Source organism: Drosophila rhopaloa, unplaced genomic scaffold (assembly GCF_018152115.1).
Source record: "Drosophila rhopaloa isolate 14029-0021.01 unplaced genomic scaffold, ASM1815211v1 contig_2, whole genome shotgun sequence".
Taxonomy (NCBI): Eukaryota; Metazoa; Arthropoda; class Insecta; order Diptera; family Drosophilidae; genus Drosophila; species Drosophila rhopaloa.
The window spans coordinates 2,565,765-2,589,360 of record NW_025335083.1 but is presented as its reverse complement, the minus strand read 5'-3'; the positions used below and the strand labels follow the sequence as shown (position 1 = coordinate 2,589,360).

At 38.9% G+C, this 23,596-nt stretch overlaps 1 protein-coding gene across 1 annotated transcript in view; it reads right to left on the bottom strand.

Moving 5' to 3' along the window:
- LOC108050368 (neuroligin-1) overlaps positions 1–22,922 on the bottom strand; it is a 28,988-nt gene extending 6,066 nt beyond the window's left edge. Inside the window, exons 1-3 of the mRNA XM_017132036.1 lie at positions 22,433–22,922; positions 4,416–5,393; positions 683–915 (exon numbers count right to left, since the gene is read on the bottom strand). Of these exons, the coding sequence (XP_016987525.1) occupies positions 683–915; positions 4,416–5,185 (1,003 nt within the window). The 5' untranslated portion in view covers positions 5,186–5,393; positions 22,433–22,922. The remainder of the gene's footprint in view (positions 1–682; positions 916–4,415; positions 5,394–22,432) is intronic.
- Between the last annotated feature and the right edge of the window lie 674 nt (positions 22,923–23,596).

The following is a 23,596-nucleotide window of genomic DNA, read 5'->3' as shown; positions in this document are numbered from 1 at the left end:
AAGCTTCAATACCTTTTTGAAATACCGAGCAAAGGACCTACCAAGAGTAATTAATCAATATTTAACTTCAGATCATAAATTCAGAGGTTACAGCATAACTTAATGAATAAACGTAGTTTTATTGGCTTTGACTTTTAGGTAATTATCAGAGTTGATTTAGTTAATTAATAATTTTTTATTTATTTAATAATGAATTTGGCTTTCAAATAATACTTATTTTGTGATTTTTATTTTTAAAGATTTTATTTTGGAATATCAAGGATGTGAGAAAATATATCTCAAAGTTAAATTAATGACTATTTAGCCCATTTTGCAAGCTCAATAGCAAGCGAACAGGTTTTTTCTTTCCCAATTCTTTAACAGCATGGTCAAGTGCACTTATTTGCCTCTCAAATACTTCATCCTAAGCAATTTCATTTGCCATTTATTTCAGATAGCACCAAATACCAGGAAATAACACCGCTAGAAAAAATCTAGCATAGTTTGCAAATAAATAATCGAAAGCAAAAAGAATTTCCCCATAAATATCATAAATAGATAGATAGTTAGATCGTATATTTGTTTGTCATCGGTGGTTTCGACGAAATTGGGAGTTTGCTTCTTAATAGTTTTGGGCGCACTGAAGTACAATCAAAGAAGACTGGTTCCAAAGAATATAATCAAAAACGAAAATGGCACTCACGTCTTTGGCGGCGCGTCTCGTAGGGCACATAGATATTAAGGTATAAGCAGTCTTCCGATTGGTTCTTGAGCAGCGGCAGCAGTCGCCGCAGCTGGGCGAGGCGGGCGCGCGGCACTTCCAGGAGCGCCTCCGGTCCGTTGGGCGGTATGGGGATGTTCTGCGGACAGACCGGCGAGAATCGATCCGCATTGCGAACCGTTTTCCACGTCGAGGGTGTTATGGGGGGCATAAATCTGCAAAGGAGGCAACGGTCGTTTCGATAAGTAAATATTCCATTTCGGCCACATGGGCCACTATCGCACTACGTATACGCACTGTGTGCCCGTACACATATACAGCGGCGGGCAAAATAAAAAACCATCGCTTGTTTATTTAATTGTTAAAACGAAGATAAACTTTAAAATAAAAGTTTTCAAAAATATGTTAAATTAAAATTTGATTTATTTAATGGATAAAACAATGGTAAAATTTAAAATAAAAGTTTTTAAAATATATTTTAAATTAAAATTTGGATACATATATCAAAGGTTCTTATATTTTCTAAGTAATTTCGTTCAAAGTTTTCATTTTATTTATGAATTGTAATGCCGAATAGTTAAAATGTAATTACAATAATATTTTTTTTTTAAAGCGAAAGCGTGATAGTAATAATTTGAATAGATTATTTAATAGATATTCTTAGTAAATTTTGAGCTATAATTAGTGATTTAAAAGATTATTAAACCAAAATTTATTTATTTATTTGACAGCTTTGGGAATATGCATACAACTGTATGTATGGGTGGTCCGCATTGATGTGTGGAACTTGGCAGCGATTAAAGCAAAAGGATTCGTTGGGCTCGTAAAACACAGAAACTAAGTACCGCCCATCAATCAAAATTGCAAACTGCTTTTGATTAATTGTGCATTTTATTGTTTTGCGTTGAAATCCATCGATCACTTGGCCGGATTGGATGAGCGAAGGAGTCAGGCATCAGCGATAAATATGGCTTGGCTATGTTGATTTTATGACACGATAATTGACGCGAAACGTTTTGATTGTTTTTTGCTACTTTGTGGCGTGGAAAGTCCCCCCGTTTCCCGCTCCCTTCCAGTCCATTTAGCCATCCGGGAAAAGGCAAACAATGGACCGCATAAACAAAAAGCTCGCGTTTTGCGGCAAGCATAATTTTTCAGCTATACGTGACTTGGTTAGTGTGCTTTTCACGTTTCCAGTTTTTGGTAACTCCTAACCACCACGCCCCTTTCCCCGAAAACGCATTCGACATGTTCGCCTGCTAAAATTAATACTTTTCGGCAAAAAGTTAAGCCATAAACTATTTATAAACGAATATAACAATTTTTGTTGCAAACTTTTTCGAGTGTTAACAGCGAACGTTTTATTCGGTGTTTTATCCTTGTTTCGCGTACACGTAATTTTGAATTTCCCCCGTTGCCCGAAAAAGTATGCTGTGCAAAAAGTAAACACATAGCACTTGTGCAGGTTAGCTAACCAGCTTATATGCAGAACATATAAATAACCACCTAAAATATGAAAAGCTTTTAGCGGTATTCGATTTTTATTCCATTATTTGCCTCGTTCTTTCAATTCTCCAACGCCACTCCAGCTTTATCATATACATTTTTAATTTATGGTGCATTTTTGATTAGAAGTATTGGCGACAGATGCGCCCGATTAATTGTATCTCGCCTGCCAGTCAGCCTTACCCAATTATTACCCAATTTCGGATCCTCGCTTCTCGGGAGACCTCCCTTTTGATTACCTTCTGTGTGCCGAGTCCTGGCATCTGTTGCTGCATGATAATGAACCGCATTCATAAACGACTTCATTTCGCAGGCGTCACACTTTGCCACAGGAAGTAATTAAAGAACAATTTTCATGAATTGTGGCTAAGCAAACAACAACGTGCGGTGGAGCTGTTGAAGGACCCTCTGAGTACTTCATCCAATCGCTTCATCAAACACACTTGTTGTTCGTGCATGTCACACTGAGCTTTCACTTCTTTGTGCCGACGAGTGTGTGTGTACCAGGATGAGTGTGAAAGTGGGGGGAAACTTTAGCAATATTCCAGGACCTTCACTCGGGCTCAGCTTTCTGCGCCGTTTGTCGCTCAATACCATCAAAATGTATTGCCAATGGCTTATCGAACTTTTGCGGCTCAGAGGTTCTGGAGCCGTCAACTGTTTTCTTATTAATTGGGTGTGGGCTTCGCTGGCTCCTGGAAAGTTGGCTGATTTTAAAATCGTAGCCGCAAACTAAGTTCCAGGAAAAAAAACTTTTTAATTGTTACGTATACAGTGCAAAGTTGCGGATTAATTCGAAGTAGCACTTTGGCTTCATTACGGGCGGCTCCGTTCACTCGTCCCTGCGGAACTTTAAATCCTCAAACAATGCTTTGGGAGTTCCGCTGCCGGGGTCCGTAAACTTCTCACTTGCAGGCAACTCGGGCGAGGGAGGTCCAGACCCGCATAGTGCCAGGCGCCATCCACACACATATTTCATGAGAATAATTATTAAAATTGCTTCGGATAAAGTTGCGCTGCGGCGCTGTGTGAAAAAAGTTGTCCGAAGGAGGCGAGCCTTTCAGCCCGAGACGACCCCCATGTGGCGCCCAGATTGCGATGGCTCTGGTGGAGCTGGAGGGCGTGGGCGTGAGTCACGGGGGAAAACACCTTCTTAAATGTTACCACGAATTCCAGGTTTGAATTTGGGGTAAAATAGAGATGGCTATTTGATTTCAAAGTTGTATTCGGCCTGTCTTACTTTATTAAGAATTATAGCTAAGCAGTTTCGCCCAAAAATATTTAGAAATAAAATCTGCCGATATGAGTAAATTTAATTAATGTAATGTAAGGTATTACATTAATTACGTTAAATCACGGAAAATACTTTTCACAAGAAAGCCTTGCCGACTACATTTCGATTTCTATGCCTATACTACTAAAAACAATGAAGCTATGTCGATTTTGCGCTGCATTTTGCCAAAGTTTCTATGTGATATTGTTGTCCGATTTTGAAAAAATTAATTCTGATATAGTAAATAATTAATATATCTCAGAGGAATATTTTGATAAATAAAAAAAACAGCACTTTTTTATTGATTTTTTTATTTTTTTATGTGTGCTTTATGATATAGAGTGTTTAAAATATTACCAAAGTGTTTAAATATTACCAAATCCCAAAGAACAAGAAAAAAATTTAAATCAACAAAGTTATACTTTTTATTTTATTTCCGATTGTTCCTATGGGAGGTATATGATATAGTCGTTCGATCCGGTTTGTTCCGACTTATATACTACCAAGCAAATAGCTTCAAAACTGAGGAACTAGTTTGCGTAGAAACGGACAGACGGACGGACAGACGGACGGACAGACGGACAGACGGAGATGGCTAGATCGACTCTCCTTGTGATGCTGATCAAGAATATATATTGTTTATAGGTCTCCTTCACTGCGTTGTAAACTTTTGACTGAAATTATAATACCCTTTTTAAGGGTATAAAAATAGTAGCTAGCTCGTGCATTGTTTTGAGTCTGTTGAAAATCACACAAGCAACTGATTTCACTCGGGCTTTCTCCAAATTAATATTGCTATCATGGCATCCCAGTGCACAGTGCACAGAGCACAGTGGCTACGTGGGTGTCACGCTGTCATCGCTGCTTGGAAAGTTTTCACTTTGCCACGACGACCCCCCGGGGAGGCGTAATCTTGTGCCTCGCCAGTCGACTCACCTGAGACTGCCCACCGGAGGCGAGGCGTACGGGATGCCGAGGAAGGCCTCCACCAGCGGTGAGGAGCGGACCACGATTCCCCGCAGCAGGCCGTATTTGGTCTTCACGGTGTTGCTGCCGTTGTGGAGGCACTCGCAGGTATCCGGCCACAGGCTGGTGAGCAGCAGGAGCATGAGCAGGGTGCAGGCCTCCGGGTGTCCTGGATGTCCCGTTGCATGTACGGGATAATGGAGGTGTCTCCTCCGCGGACCGCTTGCTCCTGCTCCAGCTGACGCTGTAGACGATGCTGACGATGCTGATTGCTGGCGAAATTGATTGTGTTCGTCGGTTGTGGAATTCTCTAGAAATCTCTTTAATGTTATCAGTCTTATAATGCAAATTCCCGTTGCCATGATGCGGGCATCCGCTTCCCCTTTCGTTCTCGCTCCCGCTCCCGCTCCCGTTCTCGTTCCCGTTTCTGTTCCCGCTTCCGTTTCCGTTTCCGCTTCCGCATCCCGCTTTTTATATTTATCTTGTGCATCCACTTCCGCAAGCGTTTGCTGCGCAATTGAAGCGCCGATAGTTTTAATGCAACCCATCAAGGAACCGAGGCAAAGTAAACCGTAAATGTGTAGAAAACGCGATTGAATTATCTTAGTTTGTGCTGTCCTCGCTCTTAGCTTCAATTGGCCCGGCCCGCTTCCGCTTCCGGTTCCACTTCCGGTTGGCCGTGACACTTGCTGGGCGTGGGAATCGAACTGTGACTTGGACTTGGGCTTGGACTTTGACATGCACTTGGATCGGGGCAGGATGAGGCAGGATGCTGGATCCGCTTCATCTTGACAGCCGTTGTGCGCATGTTGAGCTTCTGATTCTTGTGCAGCGGCGACATGGTTGGACCCTAACGCTTTGATTTCAAATATTATACACTGAACGTGTTGGCCTCCGCTCTATTATAGCCGCAATTTCAGCGTAAGGTCGTCCCGTCTGCGGAAATATCTGGAATGTGAGAGAAGCAAATTTACAGCATTAGCGATAGTGGCAAAAGTGAGCTGCAACGGGCTAACCAATTGAGCGGGTAACGGGTGGGTCGGGGGCGGGGCAGAGTGCACAGTGCAGTGTTTTCCTTTTATGAGATTGCAGATTACAGATTGCTCTGCGGAGCAAAGTGCAGTTCGGTGCTGTGAGGAGGAGAGGACCTTTACGCTGTCAGGCTCCGGTCTTAACTGCGCCACGCATCAGAGCGTGGCATCCTTAAATAGCCTTGGTCAATGCAACCGGCAGGCAGCTTTAGGAGCAGCGGCAGATGCGGCAGTGGCATAAGCAGCAGCCTCCGTTCGATACACTCGGAAAATTATAGACTTGAGCCATTCTTCGAAAAAGATTTTCAGGATTTGATTGTGGGCGTTTTTTATATATAATATTTTATATTTTTCATATTTTGTGTTATCAGATACATATTTGCCCCGACTATCAGATACCCGTTACTCAGGTAAAGGGAGTGCGAGGGAGATGGAGATAGAAACTTTGATCACGCATAACTTTTTAACGAATGGTCCGATTTGAAAAATTTCTTCTACATTTCGATAGGTATTGATAAACACAATAAAACTGCATTTTTACTTTTCCGAAATATTTAAATTTTTAAAATCGTATATAAGCGATTGTGGGCGTTAAAGGGGGCGTGGCACCTTTTTGAAAACAAACTTGCGCTGCGTAGGAACTCCTAAAATCTACATGCAAAATGCCAATCTTCTAGCTTTTATAGTTTCCGAGATCTCAGCGTTCATACGGACGGACAGACGGACAGACGGACATGGCTAGATGGACTCGGCTAGTGATCCTGAACAAGAATATATATACTTTATAGGGTCGGAAACGCTTCCTTCTACCTGTTACATACTTTTGCACGAATACAATATACCCTTTTACTCTACGAGTAACGGGTATAAATAGAATTTGTGATCATATATATCTATGTAGCTCGATTTTAACCGGAGCGGTAATTGAGCTTAAAACCTCCTCTTAGACTTTAGTTCTTGGGAGTCTAGCAAAATATGCTGATGTCAAGGGCCATTTAAAGAGAAGTCTTCGAAGTGGAGACCTGTTTTTAACATTTTTCTGAGTGTTCGGTAATGCCAGTGTGCCTGCTTTGGCGCCCACTTTATGGCTGCCACCTCAGGACGAGGCACGTTTGTGGTGTTGGTGCAAGTGCAGGTGCAAAGCGCTTTGCACCGTTTGACCTCCTCCCCCTCCCTCTCCTTCTCCTTCTATTGCCTCTGGTGCGGCTTTTGTGCAAGTCGGAGCAATGGATGATTGCGAACGTGTTGGGTCGCTGTGAACTAGTTCAAAGGATGTCTTTTATGGGAAATAAAAAACTGGTGATTGATGTTTGAACCGCTTCGAATGGCAATCTTAACGAAAGGCGATGATCTCTTTTGGAAGATTTAATAGAAATTTTATTTTTGTTAAGCTCATTTAAAATCTATTTTAAACAAGGAAGGAAGGACCTATATGATATAGATGTCCGATTTTAATTTAATTAAAATCATAATTAATTTATTTATTTTAAATATTATAAATAATCCCAAAGGACAAAAAAAAATGTTAAACGACAAAGTTTTACTTTTTTTTATATTTTTTTCTCTATTGTTCCTATGGGAGCTATTTGACATAGTCCCCCGATTTGGCTTGTTCCGACTTATATACTAACTGCAATAGAAAGACAACTTTTAAGAAGGTATCAAACAGATAGCTTTAAAACTGAGGGACTAGTCTGCGTTGAATCGGACGGACGGACAGACGGACGGAGAGACGGACATGGCTTGATCGACTCTCCTGGTAATGCTAATATATATACTTTAAATAGCAAGTATATTAAAAAAAAAGAAAAGGGAGCATCGATAGATCGACTTCCTGATAAAAAATATATATTCTTTTTAGGGTCGGAAATGTCTTCATCATTGGGTGTCCAAATAAAAAAATATTAGTCAATAACTAGAAGAAATAAGTCCAAAAAATAATATATAAAGATTGTTAACATTGCGAAAAAATCCAGAAGGTTAAGCGCTAAATAATTTAAAGAGTTTTTTAAATACAAAACCCATTATCAAGGACCATTCTTAAAAGGTTTAAGCATTAAGCATAGCCCCTGTACATATTCCATAGAAATACCTACATTTGCATGGGAGTACGCATAACCCTTTCAACACATTACAATTTTAATCCATAATGTGTGGGTTCGCCAAATGGGGTGAAGAGGCTTTATTTGGGTTAAGATAAAAATGTGTAAATCTGTCAACCTTTTAGGTGTTAATTTAATGTACTTAAGCGCTGTCCCCGCCATAAGCACACAGAAGGCTCTCGGGGAATGGTGGTGCCGGACCCGGACCCGGATCCGGAGTAACACAAATGTTATGGACTCCTAAGCTCTGGTGGGCCTCATTAACAAATGCTAGTATGGTTCTCTTCTGCGGGCTTCCGCCGGTTCAGGAAAAAGCAAGCTGGAATGAGAGTGCTCGCACAAGCGGCGATATATCTTCCCGTGCCGGAGCAGAGCTGTTTAAATCCGTATATTTTATAAAGCTAAACAATTGGCAAAAATAAATAAAACAATGCCAAAGCACACTGCAGAGCGGGCTGAAAACGAGACGAGTTGAGCCCGGTTGAGATGACTCCGCTTGAGCCGAGCTAAACAAACATACATTTCACTAAATTGCAGCCATAAAACTAAAGTTTAACTATGCTGCGGACCCGGGAGTATTGGCCGTGGCCCCCGGACCCCCGTACCCCCGACCCCCTCTCGGCCCTTACATTTTTACGGCTGTGTATGGGTGTGTTGACAACCAAAATGTCGGCACGTTTTTCAAAGAAAAAATAGCTCTTGTCTTTACTTGACTCGGTTTTCTGGGCGGTAAGTCATGGTCGTATGGGATTTCAAATAAATTTCCACTTTTCAATTAACTAAAAGCTGAGAATGGCATTCTGGCTGCATCCCTAGGAAGCATTACTTATATTTATATTTATACAAACGCTTAAAGTTGAGCCAGCTGGACTGCTGGGAAACGTAACGGTTCTTCCCTGTATAACGGGAATGATAAATATTTACATTTTCCCTTTATTCGCATTGCTTGGCAAATGTCTTTCATGCCATGCGTTTTCTTTGGCTCTCTACGTCGTTTCAATTTTCTTTCATACGAGTGTATGGAAAATCTGTAAAGACCGATAAAATTGCATATTTTTCCATGAAAGGCGTCGACCCGGAGGGGCAAAAAAATTAAGGGGGGTGTCAGCGTCACGCAGACATTTATCCCGGGCATCACGAGCGTTCATTCGCACAACAGCTGGACGAGGGGGAGAAGGGGTCGGGGGGCCGGGGGCTACACATGCAGATGTGGGATCCACATATAGGGGCGGAAATGCGAGGAACTGCGAGGAACTGGCTTGGAAATCATGGCAACGCAAACAGGAAATGTTACGGTCCCGTCTCGACTTACTCACGTCTTTTTCTCAAATCCGTTGCCAAGAAAGTGAGGGCAAGTAAGCAGACTGTGCTTCTTGAAACGGCAGAGGGATTCGACTATTTGTTGCCCAGATCCTTAAAATCGAGCCCAAAATCTTATGCTATGGATTTTCTCAAATATTCGTAGCTCTCCTTGGATTTTGTACTTCTGAGTAAAGGATGATTGTGAGCTTGAAAGGAGAAATCGTTATTGGAGGCGAAAAAATTCGATTCGATATGGATAATATTTGTTATATTGAAAAAACTGAAACCATAAATGTTTTTTAAACTAGTTTAAATATAATTAATTTCTGAAAACTCAAATAATACTGCTAGTATCCATAATTTAAAGAACCATAATTTCAAAGCGATTTTACAATTTGTGGTAACAAGTGCCTGCGTTGTCCTCTTCTTGTTACGACCAAGATCCTTTCTGAGTACCCGATGCCAGACTATTTGTACTGGGTAACTGGCCTGTAGAAGTGGCAATCCACCCACAAAATCGCATACACACTTGCTCAGACGGGGACTGCCTCTCTTCGCCTTGTCAATGCCATTTGCAGGGTGAAGTTTTTGCATTAAAAGTGGAAATAAAAGTTGCAAGACGCATTAAAAATTGTTGCATTTTACAATTGCGATGGAATTGCAATTGTGCAATGGCGATGGCAATTGCGCTGCAGTTGGAATTGCTGAGATGTGCCAGAGACGGCGATGTGGGAGATGTCGATGATGATGACGATGCTGGTTGACGGTTTTTAACTGGAGCACTTTTTAATAAGGTTTCCAAATGAATCTCGGATACTCTCCTGTTTTCCCTCACCATTACCCCAGAGCCCATAAGAGACAACTGAAAAATGTAAGGAAATTGCTAAAGGAAAGTCAAACCAAAGCAATATCTTTCGTTTAGTCAGGCATTCAATTGATTTTCGCCAGCAAGCAATAGGAAATAAGCTTTAAGCGGACGAGAGAGGCGGAAAGGACGAGGGAAAACAATGGAAAAGCGACGGGAAAAGGAAAATATTTATGAAAATAAATACAGATTGGGCTAACATCTCCACTGAGTCTCAGCTATGTCGGTTAAGTTTTTATGGCACATCGTTTGTGCTTTGGCCAAATAATATTTTATTTTTCTTCTCCGCTATGGCACACAAAAGAAAATTTGATAAAAATCTGCAGACTGTTTGGCAAATATATTCAAAACTTTAAAGAGAAAGCTGGAAAGTTTTCTACTCCCTAATCAAAGACCCGAATAGCAATGCTTTAAAAGAACAAATAGCAGGTTGCTAAGCATCATTTCTTTTGATTACTTATTACATTTTTGTATACCAATTTTCTATATATTTGTAGCGTTACAATCGTCTTAAATTTAATACTTAGTGAAGCCCGAACAAATAAAGAGAGTAAATACAGTATTAAATTGGCATGCATCCACCTTAAATTTTAAATCATTCTCTTCTTGGTTTTAGGTGATTTTTCGGAAATACTTTTAAATGCTTTTAAATTCTTCACCAGTCTAAATGTACTGCACCATCGTTGGCAAATTTTTTGATGAACCCATTTGGAGCAATCATGAAAATGCGATATAATTAGCATCATAGTTACAAGGACTCGCAAAGGACCGAGGACCAATGGCGTTTTCAATTTCGCACCAAAAGTAATTGCGCTCCCTTATCCCTATTTATTTTTTGCTTTTTGTTTTATTTGTCATTTAAATTATAATTCTCGTTTGACCTTTTTTGCAAGCGGCCGTGTTTTTGTGTGTGTGCGGGTCCTCCTGTCAGAAAAAGGACGAAGCGTCTGCTCGAAATGGCAAAAGTCGAGAACCATGCGCCAGGGCAGGCCGAGAATGTGGAACTACAAAACATTTCAAATGCCATTTAGAGCCAGCCGTGGCTGTTACACCTCACTCACACAAAGGGACACGCACTCAAAAAAATGAATACACCAAAAGCAGCTTCGATTTGGTTATATGGGTTGGCTTAATTTAAATTTAAATAACTTTTAATTGCTTACCTAAAATTATAAATAACGAGAGAATTTTTAGAAAATGCACCGTTTTTAAATCGGAGGTAAAGTTTTCATTGGAAGAATGGCCAGACCTATTCCAAAACATTCTTCCAAAGGAACCTTCTCGGAATTTATACAATACTGTCATTAATAAATAATAAACCATTTGTTTGTATTTTTGCCCTTAATGCTTGTTGCTCTGATTTAATGCATTAAATATGTACACCCTAATGCTCATGGATAAAAAACAATAGCCGGCCGAATTATTAGCCCTTTGTTTGAACAAACTCAGACAAAGCAAAGGCAAATTCTATAAAAAAAATCGTCAATACACAAGGAAAATTTAGTTGTGTTAAAGGGGAATGTTAATAAATCCGCTTCCGAGTAAAAAACTGGACCAGCCTGCTTATATTTTTATAGTCGATACTCGTAGACTAAAAAATATTCCAAATCGTACAATTTCGTTTATAGTTATGGGAGTTAAGTGTTAATTATGACGTCACTGCATATTTAAAAACGTAGATCATATATTTGAGAGAGCGAAACGGTACGAGAAAACTGTTAACGCTTTTATTTAATTCTAAATTCAATTTCAAACTTGGACACAGATCATTAGGGTGGACCCTAGAAGGTACAATTTAAACTTCTGGGATGACATGCTGCTATCTTAAATTTTAGATATTAGGACAGATATGTTAGATAGATCTATCTATCGAGTTCTGCAATTTTTCAGGTGTACACATATACACGCACTCTGGACTGGATGGCATTTGCCGGAACCATGGGCGGTGAAATCACAGAACTTTCCCCTTTCATTATGCTGCAGAATAAACGAGGTTACATGGCTGCTTGATTCCACAACCGAGGAAGACAGGAAAGGGGCGAGGAATATCGGGGGTCCTGGGCACTTGGCATGCTCTTTGGGTCTGGTTTTTGCTCTCGTTTCTCCAAACTTTGTTATGTATTTTTCCACACCCATTTTTACTTTTTGTAAGTTGTTGTCCACATTTAAGATTTGCCGAGCTGGCGAATTCCATTCGGAAATGCATTTCTTCCGACCCACAAAAAAAATAACACGAAATTTGTCAATAAAGCAAATAGAATCAACTTGCTTTCCGTTCGCTTTTCAGAGCATGACCCTTACTGTCTGGCAGCTGACCCATTCCCAATCCCATTGCGATGATTTATATTAAGGATTGTCCTTTTTGGTAATTAGAAAACAATTTTTTTTTGCACAATTGTCGGGCACAAAGTTTGAACAAGTTGACAAATAAATTTATAGCCATATCTGCGTGCCAAAGCAATTCGAAAGTGAATATGTGTCTGACATTTGCAGTCGCTCATATTAGAATCGCAACCCTTGGGCTTCTGGGAACGGAAATCGAAAATAAAGTTTGAACAGAAAGCTGAAGGTTAACAAGTTTGTGAAATCTCTCGTTTTTTGTTTCAGCACCGGGGGAAATTGCTTTTTAATGGACTTTATTTAGTTGTGTTCAGCAAATACATTCGTGGGTATGCAAAATGCACATTTCTTACTTTACGGCGTAAAGTTTACATTGTCGGTGGGTTCGTTTTTTATACGATACGGAACTACTCAAAGGGCCTTGTTTTTATTCACATTCTTTAATAGTTTCGATGATTAGGTACATATGTATTTAGCTTTACTTCGTTGTCATCAACGGTAATGTAACTATTATATAAATAAATAAAGTAAAATAATAAAAATAACTCCCAAGGTTTCAAGGAACCACTTTGTTTTTATGAGCAACGTCCTGAGCATGACTTCAAAATTAATGACTTACACCTACATTAATATACATTGAAGTTCCCCCGAAGTCAAATGAAATAATTATCAATTATGTGGAACACACATGCCTCTGTTGTTCTACTAGCTTCAATTCTAATTATAATTACTCCCCTAGGATTCTTTGACGCCTAATGACCTAAGGACGTTGTAGCTGCACACAAAATGTAAATGAGCCAACAGTGGTCAATTGAAACATATTCTAGGCTGATTTATGCATGTGTGTACGCATACATATGCCATGTGGGAGGTGATTAACATGGGAATGAAGATACGGATAAGGCTGAGAAGAAGCTGCAGGAGATCGAGGCCGTGTAGACGGGCCGAAGTGGGTGGGAGTGGGCGTTGACTAAAGTAAAGTTGACCAAATTACGCAGGCATAAATTATTTATGACTGCGGCAAGGAGCAAACAGGCCTGCAAACAAATTCAACATACCGAACTCAACTCAACTAGCACCAGCTCGTAACTGTTAATGTTGGGCACAAGTACAGTGGTACTTGCTTAGCCCCAATTGTTATTTTTTGAGTTGTTCAATTAATTTAATATAAAATTTATTTTCACTAGACTTATCAAAGCTGCTAGTTCGAACTCGCACATTAAAAATCAATCGGCAAGACTCATTCATCAATTAAAACACAATGCTCAAACCAAGTTTATTAAATTGCAATAATTGCAATTGGTTTAAATTGAAGTTTTATGATTTAGTTTACAGAATTTAATAATTACTTAAATGAAAATTAAATGCATTTCCATCAATCATATATTATAGTAAGTAGTGGTTAGAGCCATTGAAGTTTGACTGTAGTAAAATGTAGTGTGAGTAATAAGGCGTTTACTTGTGGACTGGGCTGCCATAGAGAGGAGCCGAGGTACTTGGCAAATGTAAACATGAAAGTACTCTGCCGATGTCGATGCTGTTTCCGATGCTGGGGCACTCCACTTATCGTATTTACTATGTACTTAGTATAATTAAATGGGCTTAATGCAAATGCTTAGCCTGCTCCACTCGACTAAAACCAGACCTAGTCAAGTCAAGTTTATTCATCATTCAGTTCGAACAGATGCGTCGCAAGTCTCTTGTTTTTGCGCATTTTGAGGGCCTTTGTTTTGTGCTGCTGCGGAAATTGGGATCGTTTGTAACTTAATGAGCATGTAAATTAAAAGGATGCACTTAATGCCCCGATATATGTACATGTATGTGTGAGCGCCACTCTATGCGGTATGTGTGCGATGTACATCCCGTTAGCTTGTATATCCAATCGTAATTTATTGCCGCCGTGAAGCGAAAACTTTCAATCGGTGCCAATGGAATTAATTTGAGCCTGCGCACACACAAACAGGCACAGCCATCGAGTCCTCTGTATGTATGTATTGTTAATGTATTTATGTATGTATCTAGGTGTGGGGGCGGTTCAAGTATGCATACTTGCTTATCCCCGCATCCATATGTATCGAGCCCCTTAAGGTTGTGTGTTTTTGGTTAGAGGCCTGGCCGGAAGGTGAATTTTTTTCTATTTTTTGAGGGGTTAAGTCCTGCTGAGCTCTGCTTAAGGACATTGCCAAACTCTTTTCGGCATCAACCGATTTGCTGGGATTTCTATTCGAGTGGGTAGAATTCTGCTTAACATATTCGGTCTAGGTATCTTTGCCACATTAAGTTTATTTTTATTATACAACTCCAAACATAATTTAATGTATAAGCTTTGGTTGGGGTGCTCAAGTTTAAAACTAAATCTAGATATGTTATGAATCAGCAATAAAACTGCAGAGAATAGAAGACTCGTTAAAAAATAGAATATTTATTTAAAATTATGGATTTATTATAAACCCTTATCATTAAATATTTAACTAAGTTGTCATACTCATAACTTTCCCCATATGGATTCAAAAGTTAATGTTGGTTTTTTAATTACCAAATGACTTCCTATTCTCTATCTAGGTAGTGAAGCAGTTACATAAATAATTTTATATATATTTTTAGCCTGCAGAGTCCAATTTTTGCTTGCGATCTTCGGCCAAATCAAATGCAATTATTTTTAAAATTGATAGAGAAATTATTTCGCAAATGAAAACCACTCAGCATCAGCGCAAGCCACCACAGAATCCTTTTGTGCCGCAGTCCACATTCTGAATATTTTATATTCCTCCGACATTTGTATGCCGGGGTGTAGGTTGTAAAATTGTCGGGGGTGAACACATGCGAGTACAAAAGGGCAATTCATTACGCAATGATAATTAACATGTAATCAGAGGCGGTAACGACTTGGTCAGAGTTCGCAGTGGTTCGTAAATATGGCTGGGGAGCATAAATTTAATTTGTGCTTCACCACCCCGAAGAGGTGCTTTTCCGGGGGTGGCAGTTAATGCGTCGAATAAAAAGAAGGTAAAAATAAAACTGCAAAATCGACTGCATAAATCAGTCAGAAGTGATGCTGCGAGCTGCCCTCCTTTTTCCATCTCCGGCTTTTTCTGTTGCTGGCGGCCGAGTAAATGGCATATCAATGCGTGATTACGTATACGCCGCATGGGCCAAACAAATTGCTGTGCCTCTTCAAGGCGAAGTGGTGGCTCTGGGGGCGTTCGCTTCATTATACCGAATGCCTACGTGCACTACTTATTTATCAAGTGATGGCGCGACTCTGGAGCTGCCACTCCCCACTCTCCACTCCCCACTCTCCACCCAGCGCCTTCTTTATTTATGGAAGTGACTCGCTGAGTGCGAAGTCCTCGCATATCATCCATCGCACCCACGCCAACTGCCCACAACCCGCTGGGTCATGCTTCCGATTGCTTCCGCATCATTGCACACTGGTCCAAGCAATTTGTTCGCCGCTTCCAAACAATAATTTGCAAAATAAAATTCCATTTATTAAGAAACCGATTGTTATTTTAAAGTCTTCTTCTTCTGTTCTTACAAAAACAGCATAAATTGCAGTTTGGAGGCATCGAATTCCATATATGTCTCAGGTGTTTTGGCGTTTGTCATGAAAATTAAAAATAAAACAGAACTGAGATAAAATTAAATGGTTGAAAATATATATATTATGAAATCTAAAATGTAAGTAAAATAAAACACTTCTGTTACCCTTTTTTTCAAGCTTAGCCTTATTGATAATAAAATTCCATTTCCAAAACGAATCACATTTTTTTTCTGCAATTGCATACTCTAAATCTGACATTTTTACAATAAATAATAAAAATCGCAGAGCAAATTTAAGGAAGTAAATTATATAAGAAGTGTCGTTTGATATGAATAAGATTATAAAACATTAAACCAGCCATACTAATCAGATTAAGCATATCAAATTTGTAATTAGTGTTTTATTTGGTGAAGGTCAATCAGTGTTCTTTGACACATTAGTATCTTTAAAGTATATTTGGTAGAATATCTGTTAATGCTTAAAGTGTTCATGTATCTTAAGCAATACAATTGTATTAGAATGAAAAATTAGTTTAATACAGAGGGATCTTCCATATGATCGGTTTTAATAACTGTGCGTTTTAGTGTGTTTTAGCCAGCAAATCTAATGAATTGTCTGCTATGTTGAAAGGTATAAAGTTATTCATAGAACTTCTCAACCAGTGTGCTCTGTCTGCGGGGTATTAGATACAGAAATAAGCGCATGCAGAGAGCCAGGATATACGAGGATATATTTGAGTGCGGGTGCAGAAGTGTGCGTTAAACGTCTGCCTCTGATAATGAGCAGAGCAGCGTGTATCGAGCAAACACAGATAGGCCGTGGGCTGAGCCGCATCTTTATCCTGATCCGCTGCCTGCCGCCTGCTGATGATGTTTACGTTTGAATAATTTATGACACAATAAAAAAGCAGGAAAAGCCAGCAAACGAAAAGCCGAGCGGGAACGGGACTGGGTTTTGGTTTCGGATTGCGAGCCACTGCAATAGCCGCAAGGTGCAAAGAGACGGCTAAGTCCATGGCAACTGTGGTTATGGAAATGCCATTTGGATACTCGCATCTGTGGATGCCACGAGCACACGCACACCATTCAGCCGCATAGAAGGAACGTCGGCAGCCAGCGTTTTTATTCATTTCGAAAAATGATAATTGGCTACTGACAGCCGCGGGAGAGGGGTTATGCCAAAGTGGAAAACTGGGCGGGGGAGGGCGGACATCAGCAGTGCTTAGCTTCTGTTTGCTGCTTAGTGGGCGGCAGAAGCTTTCGATAACGGGTAATCGCAGGTGGCTTATTGCTCTCTTTCGTAACAGAAAAAAAGACTTTTGGACTTCTAGGTTCACAGTCTTAACAACTCGCTAATATCATTTGCCAAACGGAACTAACGGTATGCAAAAATGCAGTTCATAAAATTATTTAAACTTAACAAGCTTAAGCATTTAGTCAAATTCTGTAGAAGATGGTACATTTTTAATGTTGTTTTAAAACTATAAACATACATTGAGTGGTATAGTAGGATCTGTGAATGGCGTTTTAAGAAATTAAAACTGCACGAAAGCTTAAAGTGTACTGAGTTTTATTATCATAAAATCTATTTTCAAGTCAAATTTATGAAATTTATAAAGTTTAAGCCAATATTTTGTAAAAATTAAGAGGAAAAATTGTTTGTTTTAATGGCTTGTCTGGGTAACTCACAGTCGGATCGCTTTGCCCTTCTAACCTTTTTCTGTGTTGTGTGCTGTGTTGGCGGTGGCTAAACCAGAAACAGAATCAGAAACAGCCGAGTAGAGCAGCGGAAACTGTAGCTGAAGTTGAATGGCAGTCTGAATAGACCGCCGGACGGACAGGGATGGAGATAGGGCGACAAGGAGGCACCGAGTGAGATGGCCTAGGAGTTCAAAAAAAGGGAATATAAATTGCCTCTTAAATATGGAATAAGTGCGGAAAAGTGTACACCAGCCGACGGCCACCAGCAAACAGCAAACATGCACATAGATAAACTATATAGCTTCTGGCTAAGATAAACAAACAAAAATACAAACACACACGCACACTCGCAAACGACAGAAAAATAAAGAATCTGTAGAAGACGAAGCCAAGTTTTGTAACAGTTACAAAGATAAAGCAAAGTGGGCGTGTAATTGCGTATGTATACGCGTGTGTGTGTTTGTCAGCTACTAGGGGGCGTGGGAGTGGGAGTGGCACCCGCCCATTGCTTTTGCTCTGCCTGCTCATCTTCAGGCTCATCTTCTTTGGCTTGTGTCTTCTTTGTGTCCCCTTTGCATAGAATCCTTTGGCAATAGACACATAAATTTTACCCAACACAACATTTCGATTCCGATTCATTCTCCATTCAAACAAATGACTTGGAGGCGGGGTCAGGTTGGGCTGTGGTTCAGCATGGGCCTGAAGTGTTGAATCTTCTGTTTATAGCCTTGCAGATTTCTCACTACTACTCATGTCCTCTAATCTCTTGGCCATTTGTTAGTTTTCCACCTCCGATAAGATATATTTTTAAAGCAACAAACTTGTTACACAAACTTTTAAGCTTATAAAGGCAGGTTATATAATGTCTATCAAAAGTTTGATAATTCTTACCTTGTAAAATATATATATTCTAAATTATCATCACTATTCGAGTCTGTCGTTCCGTCTTTCCGTTTCTACGCAAACTAGTCCCTTAGTTTTAAGTTTAGATGAAAAAGTGTTATTTTTGTTGCAGGTAGTATATACATCGGAACGGGACGGATCGACCTACTTATCATATACCTTCCATAGAAGGAATCGGAAATAAAATTTAAAAAAATTTCTTAATATACATATAAACATATACATTGCAATATAGTAGTATATTCCAGCGATTACAGAAACACGGTTTGAGTTTTTAAAAATCGGACGACTGTATCATTCAATCGAAAAAAGGAAAGTGAAAGTGTAACTCAGCTATTTTTTTTCATATACCCGTATACTTCAAAATTGTAACTATTTCAGAAAAATCAGACGAGAATATTTAGTTTTTCTTCCAGCTACAAGGGTATTTATTTTATCTTTCAAATAATGTTTATATTTTAGTCACTCGATTTAGACAATAAAACTTTAGAAATTTATAACGAATCTATGAAAAAATAAAATAAATAAGGAATAATTAAATAATTTGTTTTCCGAATGCAAGTTGAATAGAAGTTGAAATCATCACACGAACTTTTTATATTATTTTTCTTCTCTGCAATGTATTTTGCAGATCTAAATTATTTCTAAGCCAATTAAAGGCAGTTTTCCATTAGTCTTAAAATAATATAGCATATTAAACATAAGTTTTAATTTCTAAGCATACTTTACTGGTTACGTTACTAATTATTAAAAAAAAACTCGACTTTTTTTATTTAATTGAATAAAACTTTAGTTAGTGTTTTTATAAGACTGGAATATTCCTCATTGCAAGCAAAAACTTTAGGCTCGGGTGAATTCTAAAAGAAAATGAATTACTTAAATTAAAAAGGTATTTTTGTTGTTAAAGCTTTGTTTATTTGTTAATTAGTGTTCGTTTTTTACTGTTCATTTTTTACTACAAATAAAATTACACATTGCGTGTTTTAAGCTGTATAAATCGTACCTACACACATATCTATTCAGGGTTAACAAATCACCAGAAGTCGTGAATGAATTTATTTTTATATCTAGTAGAGATACCATTTTTTTAAAATCTGATTTAATAAAAAAATGGTGTCGAATTGAAATGGTTGAATAACTAATATTGTATTTACTGCAATTTTATTTTATTAAATTATTATATTTATTGATACAAATTATTTAGTTCCATTTCTGTCACACTTCGGTTGGTAATTGTTTATTTTTGTTGATTGTTATTTGTTTGATTTTGCTTTACACCGGTTATGCGCTAATGTGTGTCACAGGTTCGTTAAGAAGAAATTACCTTAATTGTTTTTTTTCGGAATAAACCGTTTATTTAAAATCATTATTTCAGGCTGATTTAACAGGGTAAATATAATTTTGCATAATTTACTCATTGGCGGCTAACGTGCAGAATACGTAATGTAAGTACTTTTTATTTAATGAAAATAAAAACTTTGTAGCGAGTTTCACTCAATTAAAAGATATATATACATTGTATATATACATATATGCATTATACAAAGGTTTATTTTAATACGTGAACGAATTTCAAAGTCACTTAGATCCTTATATTAGTTAAAGTTCTCGTTTGAAAATCTGAAAATCGGAAGCAAGTTTTAGTTTTTAAATGATTAAACGTCCTGTATTTTAAGAACAGTAGTTAAGGAAGTCTTTAAAAATGATAGAAATTCAATTTCCACTCAATTGCTCTCGAAGAGTTAATGAGGCTGATTAGACATCACCATTCTCTTTGCTAAATTCGAAACTCTCGTTAACTAAATTAAGAATTCCAAATTAAGAAAAAATCTCCAAGGTGAAGAATGCAATTTTGTAATCAAACATTTAACTCATTTCTTTTGCCACGTTGATTGCCTCTAGCTTCGCTGGAAAGCAAAAGGAGGCAGTCTAATAGAAATACAAAACACATACACAAAGTTAAATAAAAGAATATTATACAAAGGTAAAGCCAAGAGCCGAAGTTCCACCTTATCCCACTGGCAATCCCCCGGAACCACACTCTCCGTTCTGGCCAACAGATCCGTTCGCACCACAGGCCACGACTTTTGTTTTTTTCCCCACCCGTCTTGGCCCGTCTGCCGAGTCCGGATGGCACACAAAGTTGCCGCCAGCCAGCTCACACATATATATATACATATACACATATATATATGGATGATATATACACAGGTCCCGCCATGGACACATCGCGTTCATTTTAGGTGGCGCAGAACAGTAAAAAAATCCCCTCTGTACACATTTCAAGCAAAAATTTCAATTAAGACTTTTACTATGAATTCATTTCTGTTTGCCTTCGTGTGTTTATGTGTTTGTGTCGCTATTTAGTATGTGTGTTCCAGCTTGAACCTTTGCCAGGACCGCTGGTAATTTTTCCTTGTTTTATGTTTAAGCGAAATTGGTCACCAGTCTTTTGTTTGGCGCGCCGGATGCAATTTTAATCTGCCCGAACGCCAGGCGGACTGACGCACCACAGCAAAACCTTCAATGGGTATGATGGATAGCAAGCGGTGGTGGTCCTCCGAAGGTTGGCTGAAATAATGACTACAAGCCACCGACACAAGGCTCTAACCCAGCCAGACAGACCTACGCACACACTTCAACGGAATGGCAAGAGCAACCACATAATATTTTAGTTTTTTGACCCAAAAATGTCAGCGGGACATGAATTATCACTGCCGCCAATGCCAGCCGTCGAAAAACGAGAGGAGGTCAAATGGTAACAAAAAACTTGTTAATGCCAGGAGCACAGCTTCCAGAGATAATTCCATAAGATTTTAATCCATAAAGCTTCTTGAGTTTGTAAAATTAGTCAAGGAGATTGCATAGTAAAGGAAGCTATTAAAATTGTTTTATTTTTTTTTGTTTCGAGTTTGCATGCAATGTTCTTCTTCTTCGGGTAGTAAATAAATTAAATACTTTTGTATTGAGTTTTTGGAATGTTTTTAAAATGCAATTAAAAAATGAGTTTAATTTTTACCACTTTAAAATGCATATAAATTCTTCTTATCTTTATGTCATGAAATTGAATTGATAGATTTTAAGGTAAATAAAACCATTTTAAATTTAGAAATAAGTTATTTGTATCAGATCGGTACGATTTCAAGGAAAAAGTGTGATGAAACCTAAGTGGAAAAGAGTTGTGTTATAGAAGAAGTTAAAATATAACCAACGTGTGACCTCAAGTTTAATCAATAAGTTCAATTAATTTCAAAAGGTCAACAAAAACCATCGCACGGAAAATATTCCTTCGAACCAACCTATATACCTTTCCCACACAAGGTTTAAAATGGGAGTTTATATAGGTCTAGAGTTCTTGTAGAAAAATGTTAGAATTCGAATGTTTGTGTTACCAAAAAAAATGGGATTATAGTTCCTGGACGGAATAAAAACCCTCAGTCAAAAAGTATTCACATTTTGAAAAGATATTGAAAAGCTGTCGCGCTTTAATTAGTTCGTAAAAAGCCGCATAAACTCGTTGGGTAAACAAATTTGATGAGAAAAGGTTATGTAAGGTCATGGTTTTTTATTTGGGCTTTTCACATTTGTGCTATATTGAAATGTGGCGGATGACTTTTCGCTGCTTTGAAAAGTTCCTTTAAAATTCTTTTTGATGGGATCAACGCGGGCGAACGCAGAAGCCATAGCATACTTTTCGGGGCAAGCTACGATGTCGTTTGATGGCATTAACATTAACCCAAAGGTGGCCAATGTCGAAAAGTGGGCCTATAGCGATTCGAGCTAATTTTATTTTGAGAACCGCCCTCGCTACGCAGCTGGATGTTTGCTGTTGTTGTCCCAGCCACGCAGGTTGCTCTTTGCTTTGCTTCTGCTTGTTTGCCTATGTTTGCCTATGAATAACAAGAAAGCCAACAACTACGCGGGGGCAGGAGATATGGGGACGGAGGGGATGGAAGACGGATGTGGGTGTGAGAGCTCTCTCTTGAGCTCAGGGTGAATGGAAAAGCGTCAGCAGAAGAAAATCGGGAGGCTGCGACGTCAGCAGAGCCTTCTTGAGGCGTTGCATGGCGACGTCGTCGACTGTCACTTTCCAAGAGGGAAAAATCTGTTTGGGGCGTTTTTTTTTCCTGTGGCTTGGAGCAACTTTGCCTGTACATTTCTTTTTTGCCTTTTACTTTTGCCTGACTTATTTGGGCTCACCTTTCGGGCTGTTGGTCCTCGTCCTTGGCAAGCTGCTTAATCGTTTTTGTCCCTTTTAACTTTTGCGCCGCCAATTTTCGACCTTTTTTTGTAAGTGGGTGTTTGGCACGCTGGGAATTTTCCTTAGTTTTATTTCAGTTCCTGGCGTATTAAAATTTAGTTCAGGATTCTTTGCTTTTCACTTTCGCTTTTTCTTTTGTGGCGGTTCCGTTGTATTCAACAAATTGTTCGCGCTTCTCCTTCAGCTTCACCTTCACCTCTCTCTTGCTCTCTTTTTCTTACACTCTCACTGTGCAAGGGTGTGCGTGTGTGTGCAGCAGGCTTTCACAGTTAATTGAGTCTGCTCAGGTTTTTATCATTGCTGGTCACACTTTTTTACACTAACTTCGAGGCACTCTTTTTTTACACATCACACTTGGGCTTTCTATTCTTGTGCTGCCTGGATTTTCTTGTCTTTCGGCCGTTTTATCCGTGTCCGTGTCCGTCTGCGTGCGCGTTCGCTCTTGCTCTGATGCTGACACAACGACAACGACGATGCTCCGACTCTAATTGCGTTAAAATATTTTCGCTCCCACAACAACAAAGCAAACTACACGGAAAGAAACCAGAGCAATGTCCAATTGAAAAGTGCAGTTCAAATACATAACTGTAAGAACTTTGAATTTCTTTTGATTCACAGCTCACAGTTGATATGATTTATACATTTTTTTACATGGCCAGAGCTCAGATCAGAATACCGGACCCATGAAAAAAAAATTGTTTATTTTTTTCGCTGTACATTTGATCATTTTGATTTCTTAAACTTTTTTTAAATGTTTGTTAAGCATCAATAAATTAATTTATAAAAAAATTTAATAATCATCAAAATGATCCCGACACCATTTCAGTGTTTCTTTCTGTGTAGAGCAGGAGGAGAGAGAAGAGCAGCTTCAGCATCAGAAGCAGCAACAACTGGCGCTCTCCAATTTGTCTGATGTTGCTTCACAGTTCAATATTAAGTTGGAAACTTTTTTGGGTGAATCTCTCCCACCAACACACCCGCACACACCGAAACTTTGACTTTGAGCTGTGAGAGCCGCTCTTCGAACTTGTGTGTGTGATTTTGTTTTCCCATCTCGTTACTCCTTTGTTGTTGCTGTTGTTCCTGTCGTTGTGAGAAAATGG